Source organism: Rana temporaria, chromosome 4 (assembly GCF_905171775.1).
Source record: "Rana temporaria chromosome 4, aRanTem1.1, whole genome shotgun sequence".
Taxonomy (NCBI): Eukaryota; Metazoa; Chordata; class Amphibia; order Anura; family Ranidae; genus Rana; species Rana temporaria.
In genome coordinates, this window is record NC_053492.1 from 414,716,667 (window position 1) to 414,731,491 (window position 14,825).

The following is a 14,825-nucleotide window of genomic DNA, read 5'->3' on the forward strand; positions in this document are numbered from 1 at the left end:
CACGAATGGAGCTTTCTTTTGGTGGCATTTGATTACCTCTGCAGTTTTTAGCGACAATTTTGAAAAATAAAAACAATACTTTTTGCTATAATGCATATTCAATAAAAAAAAACATTTCTTCATCAGCCAATATGTATTCTACATATTTTTTGGTAAAAAAAAAATCCCAATAAGCGTATATTGATTGGTTTGCGCATAAGTTGGCGTCTACAAAATAGAAAAAAGATTTAGGGACTTTTTTTTTCTATTATTGTTTTTTACTAGTAATGGCTGGGATCAGCGATTTTTAGTGGGACTGTGACATTGTGGCGGACAAATCTGACCCGAAGTGAAGTTTTTTTTTACACCAATACAGTGATCAGTGCTATAAAAATGCACTGATCACTGTATAAATAGCACTGGCAGGGAATGGGTTAAAGAGGAGTTCCACCCAAATTTGGAACTTCCTCTTAACCCACTCCTCTCCCCCTTACATGCCACATTTGGCATGTAATTTTTTTGGGGGGGGAGTGGGGGCTTCAGCACGAGTGGGACTTCCTGTCCCACTTCCTCCTTCCTGTAGGCGACTAAGCTTAGTCGCCTTCAGGAAGTGGCTGCTGTAGGCGATCGCCTAGGACACGTCACAGGTCCTAGGCGATCTCCTGGCCAATTACAGGGCGCGGCGCCGTGCCGCTCGCGCATGCGCAGTGCCACGCAGCTCGCGCTCGCGCATGCGCAGTGGGTGCCCGGCCGTGAAGCCGAAAGCTGTCACGGCCGGGTGCCCACACTGAAGATGAAGACGCCGGCCGGGGAGGGGGGGAGAGGAGCGGAGCCCCGGCCGGCGCGTCGCTGGAGCGCTGGAGCAGGTAAGTGCCTGTTTATTAAAAGCCAGCAGCTACACTTTTTGTTGCTGCTGACTTTTAATAAACATACAAATGGCTGGAACTCCCCTTTAAGTGTTCCCTAGGGAGGTGCTTTCTAACTGTCAGGGGGATGGCCTGACTGGGAGTAGAGAGAGATCGCTGTTCCTGATCACTAGGAACAGCTGATCCCTCTCTCCCCTCCCCTTTCAGAACAGGGATCCGCCTTGTTTACATAGACAGATCACCGTTCTGCCTCTATGAGGAGCGGTCGCAGGTGGCCGGCTCCCTGTATCCATTACATGAAACGATGTACAGGTAAGTCTTTTCCCGCAATAGTCGCCCTGCGGCAGTATGTATGCGGTGGGCGGTCTTAAAGTAGTTAATGGCATCCCAGTCTTTATCTGTAGGTGTTGAGTTGGCCCACCCTTTGCATCCATAACCACTTCAACTCTTCTGGGAAGGCTGTCCACAAGGTTTACATAAGTCTTATTATGGGAATGTTTGACCATTCTTCTAGAAGCGCATTTGTGAGGTTGGACACTGATGTGGAGGAGAAGGCCTGGCTCGCAGTCTTCATTCTAATTCATCCCAAAGGCGTTCTGTGGGGTTGAGGTCAGGACTCTTTGCAGGCCAGTCAAGTTTCTCCACCCCAAACTCACTCATCCATGTCTTTATGAACCTTGCTGTGTGCACTGGTCCAAATCATTTGATGAAGGGGGGATTATGGTGTGTGGTTGGTTTTTCAGGGGTTGGGCTTGGCCCCTTAATTCCAGTAAAGAGAGCTCTTAAGCCATCAGCATACCAGGACATTGTGGACAATTTCATGCTCTCAACTTTATGGGAATAGTTTGTGGGTGGCCCCTTCCTGTTCCAACATGACTGCGCACCAGTGCACAAAGCAAGGTCCATAAACACATAGATGAGCGAGTTTGAGGTGGAGGAATTTGACTGGCCTGCACAGGGTCCTGACCTCCAACCTAATAGAACACCTCTGGGATGAATTGGAGCAGAGACTGCGAGCCAATTTCATAATGAATATCTGAAATTTCAGGCACCTCTCACTGGTGGTTAACCATATGTTTTATGTTTATTAGAAACAAAAATGACTTGCTTTTTCTATAATAATAGTAAAAAGTTGAGGTCAGAACATATCGGCCCCGTAAAAGATGATCAGGGGAAGTTGGGAAGCGACGGGGAGAAAGCAACTGTATTAATTTTTTTTTACTCTCTTTATACAAAGAAAAAGTTGGGGCATAATAAACAAGACAGTAATGTAATAGCTGTGTAATGTATCCTTGTGCTTGTTGGAAACCAGTGTTCAAAGAAGAAAAATGTAAAGGAAATAAATTGAAATTAAAGACCAGATGGCTTACACCTGAGAGTTCTCAAAAAACGTAGCCATGTTATAGGCAGACCGATATTTTAAATCCTTAAAGCGGAGTTCCACTCGTTTGTACGTTTTATGAAAAGTCAGCTACAAAAAGTGTAGCTGATGGATTTTTAATAAACAGACTCTCCCCTGTCCCACGGTCCAGCGATGCGGCCGCCCGAAGTCTCGCTCCTCTCCACAGTGCCATCATTGCAACTGTGGGCACCCGGCTATGGCAGCTTGTGGTTTAAGAGTGGGGGGCGCACTGCACATGCGCTACTCGCACTGCGCTCTTAGTGGCCAGGCAACCTTCTGGGACCTGTGGTATGTCACAGAAGATTTCAGAGAGGGAGGCGGTGAGGAGGAGTCGCCTAGGAGGCGAGGCAACGGAAGAAGGAAGAGTGGGACAGGAAGTACCTATCAATTAGGGACACCCCCCCCCCCCCCCCCAAAAAAAAACGATTGCATGCCAAAGGGCGAGGTGTGAATAAAGCGGGAGTTCCACTTTTGGGTGGAACGCCACTTTAAGGACAGCTTCCGACCAGAATGGTACAGGCTGATTGGCAAATGGCTAAGGTGGCATCAATATTCACAAAGCGGGCACAGTATACAAGGATATAGAAAGTAGTAGTCACACATACACCGGTTTCTTTTTTTTCAACCTTAACAGCTATGTAAATTTTGGAGTAAGACAATTTTCTGTGTTGCTAGGGGAAAGCCCTCCTACCCAAGGAGTTTTTAAACCATCACTTGACCCTTGCTGAACCGCAATACTGACCTGCTAATTGTAATGTTCCTACCTCTTGGGCCTTCTTGGCACTTTAGTACCTCCTATATGTTCTGGCCAGAACTAGCCATCATGCTGATGAGGTCAAAAGGCCAGAACAGAGGGCATTACCTTTCATAAGGAGTTTAAAAGATGATGTGATTTATTTATTTTGAAAGCGCTAATACAATGAATGACCACTGAGAGGCGCTGTTGCATTACACAGGAAGTTGTCCTGAAACCCTCTGGATATTCTTGACTGTTAAATAGTGTAAATTGAAAAAAATATTTCATGTGCACATAGTTAAATAAAAGTAAAGGCTTAATGATGGTATTAAGAGATTATCAATATTGAAGATCATTTAAAAAATAGCACAGGGAGAAATTTTCATACACACACCTGATTTCTGTCCAGTAATCCCCTTTTAATGATTATCTTAAGGCACCATCTGGTTAAAATTATATAACCTAAAATGATTAATAGTATAAAACCAAATGATACATTTATCTTAATGGCAAATGGAAGCCAAATATTTTAAACTCACAACATACAGTATGTAGAAACATCTACATGGATGATTCCAAATGATAAGGGCACTTTCATCAGAAAGCTAACCAACCTCATTGTATACTATGGCTTATTGCATGACAGTGACAAGGGGGTTGATTTACTAAAACTGGAGAGTGCTGAATCTGGTGCAGCTGTGCATAGTAGCCAATCAGCTTCTAACTTCAGCTTGTTCAATTAAGCTTTGACAATAAAACGTGGAAGCTGATTGGTTTCTATGAAGAGCTGCACCAGATTTTGCACTCTCCAGTTTTAGTAAATTTAACTTTTTTTATTTTTTTAAACTTGTATTAGTTAGTTTTAGGCCCCTTTCACACTAAGGAGTTTTTCAGGCAGTTTAGCGCTAAAAATAGCGCCTAAATACCACCTGAAAAACTCCTGCCCTGCAGTCTCAATGTGAAAGCTCGAGGGCTTTCACACTGAGGCGATGCACTGGCGGGAGGACAAAAAATCTCCTGCCAGCAGCATCTTTGGAGTGGTGAGAGGAGCGTGTGTTTACCGCTCCTTCCCATTTAAAACAATGGGACGGTGTGATAATCCCGCCGGCAATGCGCCTCCTAACCCTTTTATGGCCGGTAGCAGGGGTTTATACTGCAACGCTAGTGTCCGTATAGCGCTGCTAAAAACAGCGGCGCTATACCTCTACCGCACATCGCGCCCCAGTGTGAAAGGGTACTTATAGTTGAACGAAGCATGTTCACACTGTTGAATTCCCAGTAACCTGACTCTGTTGCATGCCCTGATTAAAGGGTTTAATGCACATGCCTTCATATAGGGGGGTTTATGTGTGACCCCAGACACCAACAACAGGCCGCTCGTTCTTGCATACAGGAGTGGTTGGAGTCTGAAAACATATAGACCCGAGCAGGTACTTAGGCAGGGGAAACACTGATTACTAGCTGCTGGGTTCAAGAATCGCTCAGCAAATACCAAAGGTCCAACCTTAGATTAATATACTAGTTGTAGGTTGGTAATTGTACTACCGTATTTGCCGGCGTATAAGACGACCCCCTATTTCTCCAGGAAAAATGTTGGTTTTGGGATATACTCGCCGTATAAGACCACCCCCTTTTTACTAGTCTGTCTGGAAGCTGAGGGGTAGCCAGAACAACAGCTGACGGGAACAACCGCTAACAGAAACAGGCTTTTTTCAAATCTCACTGTGCCATTATATTACATCACATGCCTCCACTGTGCCATCACATGCCTCCACTGTACCATCACATGCCTCCACTGTGCCATTGCCGACCTCACTGTGCCAGCCAAGACAATCTCCCTACCTTATTTTGTTTTCAGATTTTGGGTTTCAGGCTGCGGGCATCCATTATTCAAAAGCCGCGCTTCCTCTTCAGACTGTTCCGTGAGGGCCTCTGTTCAGTGTTCTGCCTATCACGGATGTCCTCTCGTCCGGAGGGGGGAGGAGACAAATGACTGGAAGTTCCACTTTGGGTGGAACTCCGTGTTAAGGTGGATTTTGAACAAAAATGTAACCCTTCATTGACTAAATTACTTCTAGAATGAGGCCTGACAAAATACAGTGTCAGTTGTGACCAGCAGAAGTAAAATCTTTAGTTGCCTCTTCTGATGAAGCCCAGAAACCTATGGTACAGGGAAACGTTTGTCCCCACATGGAGGGATCCCATGTATACTGAGAATTGAACTTCTTTGGTACAAGTTGTTTTAGCTTTACAATGGTTCTCTCTGATTTCCCTGAACAGAATGTGTAGATCATCCAGCTAGTTATTTTAACATGCGATACGTATTTAAAATCTATTAGTAGACTCCTCGGTTGCTTTATTGTCCCTGGAGAGTTGTGTTTTGTGAAAATCTACAAGAGAAGCAAAACTGTATTATTTTGTTCTTTGCATTGCGTCTTGCCCGCGATCAAACCTTTCCCCACTGTTGACAGTGCAGGAAATGCTAATTTAATCACTTTTTTCCTAGTGCACAGATAAAAGGACGGAGGTTTAAGTCATGGTCTGGTAATTATACCTCCCAGTGGGGGGGATGAAAGGTCCCCTTGAGTACTTTGATCTGTCACTGTGCATCGCTGCTAAATGTAAAATGAAAAAATCCAAGTAATATGATAAGATTGAGCAAATACGTTGAAAACTGTTCAGTTTACATATTCTGCAAACATGCTATTAAGTCTCCCTTGATTTGAAGTAATGGGTGGGATCCATTTGGCTGAAGTGTTGTCCGTCTGTTGAAAGATGAATCCTGGGGACAAGGCACATAGGAGGTTCTGGATTTTCAGTTACAGAGGCAGTTCCCCTATTGTTATATTTTACATTTCCTTAAACTTAACATCACGCTCAGCCCTTGATACCTTCATATTGGCATGGCTTGTAATACAAAAACATGATGGTACATTGCCCAGTAAATGCAAGCTTTCCTACATAAAGGATTACAACACACAGATAAAGAGCAGAGAAGCGCTTGTCTTATACTCATACATTGAGTTTGATTTACTAAAACTGTACAAAATCTGGTGCAGCTCTGCATAGAAACCAATCGGCTTCCAGTTTTGTTTTTGACAAAGCTTAAATTGTTATTAAAGTGGAGTACCACCCAAAAATGGAACTTACGCTTTTCATAACTTTCCCCCCTCCGGTGTCATATTTGGCACCTTTCAGGGGGAGGGGGTGCAGATACCTGTCTAAGACAGGTATTTGCACCCACTTCCGGGAATAGACTCCCATGGGAGCCCCGCACTTCCCCCCCGCCGTCTCCTGGAAAACACACTGGTCCCAAGAGAGAGCAGGGACCAGTGAGGGCACGCAGCACTACTCACGCATGCGCACTAGGGAACCGGGCAGTGAAGCCGCAACGCTACACTTTCTGATTCCCTCACTGAGGATGGTGGCGGGGGCAGCCGAGAGAGGAGCGATTGCTCGGCCTTGGCTGCCGACATCACGGGCACGCTGGACGGGTAAGTGTCCATTTTTTTTTAAAGTCAGCAGCTGCAGTATTTGTAGCTGCTGGTGTTTAAAAAAAATAAAATAAATTCAGGTGGACCTCCGCTTTAAACCCAGACCCTGCAATTCACTATATGTCGTCACCCACAGTACACAGAACATGGAAATACAATTATTATAGTAAATATAATAACAATCTTATGACTTCTATTATTGTCAGGCCAGGACTGGTTCAAGCTTGTAGGATTTTATTTTTATTCTCCTCTGACTGTCCTATGAGGCTGCATGACCCTTGACCCTCTGGACAGTGCTGATTGGCCCTGTGCTGATCACATGCACCCTCCAAAATAAAAAAAAACACCTCTCTAGCAATACACACCAAACTGAGAATGTGCAGAGCACCTCGTAGTTCTCTGTACTATCAGCAGATGGAGTGGGGACAGTGGAAGAAAGGGGGAATCGGAGAAGTCAGGATCAAACCCTTTTACACAATGTACAGGGTTAACCCCTTAGGTTCAGCAGTTTTATTGCATATACAGACTGATTTTACTTTTGTGGGTTTAGCAACAATTTAATTGAACAAGCTGAAGTTAGAAGCTGATTGACTACCATGCACAGCTGCAATTTTTTTTAGCACTTTACGGTTTTAGTAGATCAATCCAAATAACGGCTCCCTTTTAACAGAGGAGTGTCTAGGAAGAATTCTATAATGGCCAGAAAAGAAAGGACGAGTGTGAAGTTCCCTGGTGGTCAGAGTGATTGCTTACATTGATTAGTGGATAAGTGCCTCCTTAGGGCTCTTTCACACTGGCGGCCCGTTCAGGTCCGCCTGCCAGTTTTTTTGGCGGACCTGAACCTGAACCTGAACCTGAACCGTGCTCCTCTATGGACCCGCTCCGATCCGCCAAAGTGTGACGGAGGAAAAACCTACTTTTCTATCCGTCTATCGGATCGGGTGAACACGGACAGACGGTCCGTGTTCATCCGATCCCCCCCCATAGGGGAGAGCGGAGAACAGACAGGGCGGTCCCTGCACAGTGTGCGGGGACCGCCCTGTCATCCGTCGGCTCAGCGGGGATCAACGGAGCGATCCCCACTGAGCAAGTGGAGGTTCACGGGGCGGATCATTACTGATCCGCCCCATGTGAAAGGGCCCTTACACTGTCGGTCATTTAAAGGCACCCCTTTTACATTGATGGTCTCTTACACTGGTGGTCAGTGGGAAAATTGCCCCCTTACCCTAGTGATCAGTGGTGAAGAAGCCCCAGCATTGGAGATTAGTGGGAAGAATGCCCCTTAACATTGGAGACCAGTGAGAAGGATGCCCTCCTTATAGATTGCTAAAAATATAAAAAAAATTGTGCTAAATTATCCAAGTCCACAAATTTCCATTGTTTAAGAAACCCCCACAAATGTCTGGAGGAACCCCATTTGAGAGAGACTGACTGACCTACTAAATTGAGTAGATCCAGGTTCTTCTCAAAGCTTATATTTTTGGGCACTTCATTGCAATGTGAGAGCAGCCAAGTGAAATTCGACAGAAGTGCATCTTTCTAAAGAGAGAATACACGTTGCCTGATTTTAATCATCTTGTGTACAAAAACAGACCACTTCCCCTTTGCAAAGCTGGCTCTGGATTAAATTACTACAATAGAAGTTATTTTTTAATTGGTGGTTGTAGAGACAAAGTGAAAGTGTGTCCTTTGATCTTGTTGCATATTTTCTGGATTGCTGCTAGCATATTTGTGATGTACTCATGCAGAAGGCTAGTCAGTCACAAGACCATAACAGCATCCTTATTATAGTCAGCCCATCATAAAAGCCGCTGAAGATCTGCTATTGGCAGTATTTACATTATGTCCATAAGGTAACACAGCCCTATTCAATTTTAGATGGTGGAAAAACACTTAAAGGAGAAGTACAGCCAAAGCCCGTTTGGGCGTACTCCTCCTATGGATCACAGGAGTGCAATTAGATTTGCAATCCTGTGACCCGTTTTTAGCTGAAGTCCGCTCTCTACTGACGTCACAAAAGTCGGTCCAGGCTCCGCGTCATCACGACCACGGAGTTGAGATTCACCAGATCCCTGTACCGACACCCGGCTCAGCCTCTTAGCAAACCCCCCCTCCACAGCTCAGCGCTTCAGTGAGTGAGGAAGGAGCAGAGAGCAGTGACTGACAGTCAGCAGCTCTCTGCACATGGAGCTGTGAGAACCGAGTGATCAGCGGTGTTCGATTACTCGGTTCTCAGTGTAGAGGCATCGGGGAACCATATGCCACATCGAACCGATGCTGCATCCACCTAGGTAAGTATAAAAAACTAAAACATCAATCGTACTTCTTCTTTAAAGAATAAGTGTACATTAATGCTAAATGCATTAAGTCAAAACTTTCTAGCTCCTCCTGAACAGTCATGAGATCACCCCCATCAGGGCTGTGCTGCCCACAAGGAAAATTGAGGCGGCCATTTAAATTGGTTGTGAACCTAGGATATGAAATATGAAGAAAGCATATCCCTCTATAGTGTGTCGCTATCCAGAACACTAAGTGTCTTTTCTGTCTGCTGCTTCGTTCCTCTGCTATCGGTATGAGTGGCTTCTGACAAGTTTTCCAGACACCACACAAGAGAAAAAATGGTAAAAGGGGAGGGAGCTCCAGCAGATTGACAGCCTCAGCTCTGTTCCTGTGGACTGTGTAAGGGGGTGGGGGGGGGGGGGGGTTCCCTATAGATTTACAGGTACAACTTATGTAGGTGGATTTTTATTTTATTTATGTGCATCACCTGAAGCTAGTCCCTTCAATTGGTATATGTATTGGTTTAAAACCACTTTTAATGTGGGTGTAAACTCCAGTGCATGACTTTTACTTATAAGTAAGCCTATAGTAAGGCTTACCCACCGGTACAGTAAATATCTCCTAAACGTGTGCAGTTTAGAAGATATTTACTTTTGATGCAGCTGATGACGTCACTATGCACTCTGAAGGACAGCATACTCGACCGTTCCTTCAGAGTCCTGTGCCGTAAAGGGCGGCTCCAGCACACATGCACAGGAGTGGCGTCATTGTGGCTTTCGACCGCTCGCACAGTCGGAGTCTGCAAACCCGGAAGGAGGACCGGGTGAAGATGGAAGCGTCTTCAGCGGTAATAGCACATCACTGGAGGGATTCGGTAGAAGGTACGTTTGATTCGGTAGAAGGTACGTTTCCACATAATGTGCTAGTATGCGATGCATACTAACACATTATGGCTTTACCTTGCAGGATTATTTTTATTTTTTTAAAAGCAAAAAAAAAGAACATTTTTTACTACCACTTTAGGGAAACGCTCATGCAGGCACAGTATGGCAAGGCTCTGGGGCCTGAAGTTGGCCATACTCTGACCCTAATTTGGCCAGGTCAATAGGATAAAATGTCCTGGCGGGTGGGATGCCGCCATCTATCTCCGTTGTATGGATGGAAAAATCTGTTGGCTGTACAGAAAAAAAAAAGAATTGTGCATGTTGAGTCCTGCATATGTTTAGCTCCTAGGTTTGACGGGGGCCACCTGCAACATAACAACTAATGATGCTGTGCCAGCTGACCTCCTTGCAGCCAGTCACGCTGTGTGGCCCTGGTGCAAGCGTCCCAGCAATCAACAATAGGATTGGGGGGCATCACCTAATACCTGGTGAATATCTCATGAGATTTCTTGTGCAGCCTCTCCAGGGCCACCATTAGGAATTATGGGGCCCCTTACACAGCTTCAGGCATTGGCCCCCTGGAGCAGAGGATCAGGGGGGTCCCACATCTAATTGAGAAGCAGAAGGGTGCTTCCACCGCGAATTGAGGTCAGGGGGCTTTTGGTGCTGACAAACAAAAAAAAAGGGGGAGTTGCACTGGGGACCACTGGGCCCCTTAAAAAAGGGGGGGGGTTGCCACCCGGGGCCCTGGGGACCTCCAGGCCCTTTAAATAAAATTAAAAAAATGTAAAAAAAAATTAAGCAACTTTTTTTTATAAAAAAAAAAAAGGGGGGTTGCCATTCGGGGACCTCCGGGCCCCTTACAGGTGTACTGCCTGTACCCCCCTGATGTCAGCCCTGAGCCTCTCTTGTTATAGGGTGACAACATTTTGTGCCTGTCTCCCAGTTGTCGTCCGTCATTAATCAGCCTGTCTTGGTGTCCAGTTTAGACTAATGGCCACTTCAACACACATGCAGGTATAGCTCAGTTGGGTTTCCATCAATTTTAAAGGGTCAGTATGGAGGTTCAAAAGATGAAGGGAGATGGGGCCTGGTTAGGAATTTACAGAATAGCAGATGAATGCATCTTCTGTTAGTTTTGGAATTGTCAATGAAGGTAGACTGTGTGCGCTCATCATTTGCTCAGTTTGAATTGCTGAGTTAAGTAGCAGTCATTATAATAATCCAGTACATAAAGGTTACTCGCCAGACCCCTTTCCTTGTTTTGCCATAGTTAGTTACAAGAATTGGTTCATTAACACTAAATCTAGCACTTGGCTCCATCCAGTTCCCCTGTCTGAAGCAGGTAATCAGAGTAGAATTTATTTCCCTTGCCTGGTGCTACATGTTCCCAGCTCTGATGCTAAATGAGGCATTGCGAAAGATCATGCAATTAAATACATGATCAGCGTCTTTTTTTCAAAGGCTATTTAAGATGATATTGCAACATAGCATAAATAATTCTGATTTATGTTCTGGTGATTTTTTTATTGTTTCTTTTAAGATACCAGATGCAAAGGAGATGTGTATTCCTATTCAATGACCCATAAACCATTCCAAGTTACAATAATAAATCATGGTAACCCCCAGTCATAGTAAAGCTGATGATGGTATTATTGTGATGTTGGTGGAACTTTCTGTTCTTGCTGAAGTTCGTTTAGGGTCTTGTAGGAAAATAAATGTATGGAGAAATTTGTAGATCTTTCCCAGGGCAGCCAATTGGTGATATGGTTTAGTTTTCAGTTCTGTCCTACAAATCCATTTAGTTGCATTTTCCGTTTGCTCTGGGGTTTTAACCTATTTACCACCGGGCCAATTTTGGCACCTCTCTCCTTCATGTAAAAATCAATTTTTTTTTGCTAGAAAATTAATCAGAACCCCCAAACATTTATATATATATATATATATATATATATATATATATATATATATATATATATATATATTTTTTTTTAACAGACACCCTAGGGAATAAAATGGCGGTCATTGCAACTTTTTTTCCTCGCACGGTATTTGCGCAATCATTTTTCAAACGCCTTTTTTTGGGGAAAAAACTGTTTCATGAATTAAAAAATAACAAAACAGTAAAGTTAGCCCAATTTGTTTGTATAATGTGAAAGATGATGTTACGCAGAGTAAATAGATACCTAACATGTCACGCTTTAAAATTGCGCACACTTATGGAATGGCGCCAAACTTCGGTACTTTAAAAATCTCCATAGGTGATGCTTTAACATTTTTTACAGGTTACTATTTTCGAGTTACAGAGGAGGTCTAGTGCTAGAATTGTTGCTCTCGCTCTAACGCACGATACCTCACATGTGGGGTTTGACCGGCGTTTACACATGTGGGCGGGACTTGCATGCGTGTTCGCTTCTGGGCGCGAGATCTATATTTTTTTTATTTTACTTAATTCTTTTTATTTTTACACTTTTTTTAAAAAAAAATTTTTGATCACTTTTATTCCTATTAAAAGGAATGTAAACATCCCTTGTAATAGGAATCAGTGTGACAGGTCCTCTTTATGGAGAGATGTGGGGTCAATAAGACCCCACATCTCTCCTCCGGGCTTACAAGCATGAAATCGGTGAATAAAAAATCACTGATCACATGCCGACAGCCGCGATTGCGGCTTTGTTTACTTCCGGGTACCGGGCGTGACGTCATAACGTCGCGCTCGGGCCTCCGACGGTCATAGAGATGACTGGTGACCATCTGGTCACCAGTCATCTCTATGCTTTCCAGCACCGCCGACCGATTCGCTCTCCGGGCCCCCGATGGCACGGGAGAGCCCGGAGAAGCACCGGATGGCGGCGGGAGGGGGGGGACGTCCCCTCTCGCTGCCTATAAGAATGATTAAGCGGCGGGATCGCTGCTTTGATCATTCATTCTTATTGTGAACAGAATCGGCGGCTGAAGACGGCGATATCTGAATGATGCCTGTAGCCGGTATCATTCCGATATCACCGCACAAACCGAGGACGTCCCAGGGACGTCCTCGGTCGGCAAGAGGTTAATGTATAAAGGCAACATTTTTTTTGTTGGTTTTGGATAGCGTGGAGAGTGATTAGAACCCCTGTTTTATTGCGGTCTGTGCCCCCGTTAAAGAGATTCACCTTCTCTGTTTTGTTCTGTTTACCATTATCATTGAAAGTGAAAGTAAAAGAAAACCCCAAATTTGGGGCTGTCCCCAGAAAAGTAATAGAGGGGGAATCTTCCAATGGGGACACAAATTAAAGGGGTTGTAAAGGAAAAAAAACTTCCCCCTAAATAGCTTCCTTTACCTTAGTGCAGTCCTCCTTCACTTACCTCATCCTTCCATTTTGCTTTTAAATGTTCTTCTGAGAAATCCTCACTTCCTGTTCTTCTGTCTGTAACTACACGCAGTAATGCAAGGCTTTCTCCCTGGTTTCTCATCTGAGACTCTCCCTCATGATTGGCTGAGACACAGCAGCAGCGCCATTTGCTTCTGCTGCTGTCAATCAGAGTCAGTTAGCTAATCAGGAGAGAGAGGGGGTGGGTCCAAACTGCAGCTCTGTGTCTGAATGGATACACAGAGTTGCAGTTCAGCTCGGGTGCCCCAATAGCAAGCTGATTGCTGTGGGGGCACTCAACAAGAGAGGAGGGGCTAGGAACACCGAAGAGGGACCCGAGAAGAGGAGAATCTGGGCTTCTCTGTGCAAAACCACTACACATAGCAGGCAAGTATAACATGTTTGTTATTTTTATAGAAAACAAACCAAGACTTTACAATCCCTTTAACTCACTAGCCTTCTGCAGTCTTGACTATTGCAGAGCTTAGCCTGGGCAAAGCAGCCAGTCGGGTGTGCTGCTGTGTGAAAGAGTTGAGCTAATGATTCTTTTTCTTTGTCTAGTCACAGGCTTGGGGAGGAATATTGCCTATTTTTATTGCTTTACTGCAGCAGAATAAAAACCTCCTTCCCTTCCAGACAGGGCTGCGCTTTGTTGCAGAGCTGTTTAAGTGTCAGAACTGGATGAATAGAAAGACAAATGCTTGCCATGTAAAGTAGCTTTCCTATATGTGTAGCTGGCTGTCTAGAGTTGACCTTTAAGTGCGACCTCTTATTTGACACTTGACTACATTAACTCCTCAGTGACATAATTGATTTGCAGAAAGAGATACAGGCGGTAGGTGACAGTGTTTGTTAGTGAAGGAACTGACATTTTATTGAGCTCTAAGCTAACATTTTGGTTTCCGATTTATTATTATTATTTTTTATTTTTTTTCCTAGGCCTCAAGGAAAGTGCTGAACAGATGGTTAAAAACAAACTAGAGGGCACTGATCAGCTAACGCCATGGGAAAAATACTTGCAGAAACAGAAAGAGAAAAGGAAAATAAAGAAGAGGAAAAAGGTAATTATGTGCTGTTGTATCGGTGGTGGGATGTCTCTACCAGTATTCCCAGTTCTGCCACGTCCATTACAAGCCATATCATGGTGTCACGCTTCCTTGGCGTTTTGCCCTATAATGTATGTAGTGCCTGCTCCTGTTGGGAAGGCGCTGCTTTAAATTTAGAGGGGGTCTGAGTGTTAATTAACAGATGTAATTATTGGCAATTTAGCCTCTGTTCCAGCCATGGCTGTGCTGGGAGTAACCACCATTGTTCGCCAGGGGGTGTTATTACCATCCCAGGCCAAGGGTGGCAGCAGCAGAGTCAGGGTGTATTGGGTGTCCCCCTCGGCAGCCAATCAGTGGGTGTGATCGTCCTGCTGTGCATGCTGTGGAGGGGTACTTAAGGAACAGACGCCATTGGACCGGGGTTGTTGGTCTGTTGTCCCAAGCGCCTCATGGCCCACCTGGCCGGGGGTGCATGCTCCTGAATCCTGGCTCCGGGTCCGCGTTGGTTCAGGGTTGTGGTTCATCTAAAGCAGGCCCAGTAGTTGGAGTGGGTCTGCCCTTTCAAGGTGATCCTGTGCTGTCTGTCCTGCGGGAGGAAGCCACTTGATGAAGGAAGCCAGGGGGGGACCTGTCTTGGAGAGGTCCATGCAAGGGGCTGGTATCTTGGGAGAAGGTCTGGAAACTTCATCAAAGGATGCACCATACACTGAGAGGCTTGATGGTGATCGGCTGTCAGATCTGAGTTCTACAGAAGTTAGTTTGGAGAGATCCGGGTGCTGAATTCT

At 44.9% G+C, this 14,825-nt stretch overlaps 1 protein-coding gene across 2 annotated transcripts in view; it reads left to right on the forward strand.

Moving 5' to 3' along the window:
* ESF1 (ESF1 nucleolar pre-rRNA processing protein homolog) overlaps positions 1-14,825 on the forward strand; it is an 88,247-nt gene that overhangs the window by 43,349 nt on the left and 30,073 nt on the right. For both annotated transcript variants that reach the window (XM_040351280.1, XM_040351281.1), the window contains one exon: positions 13,934-14,055. In XM_040351280.1, the coding sequence (XP_040207214.1) occupies positions 13,934-14,055 (122 nt within the window). The remainder of the gene's footprint in view (positions 1-13,933; positions 14,056-14,825) is intronic.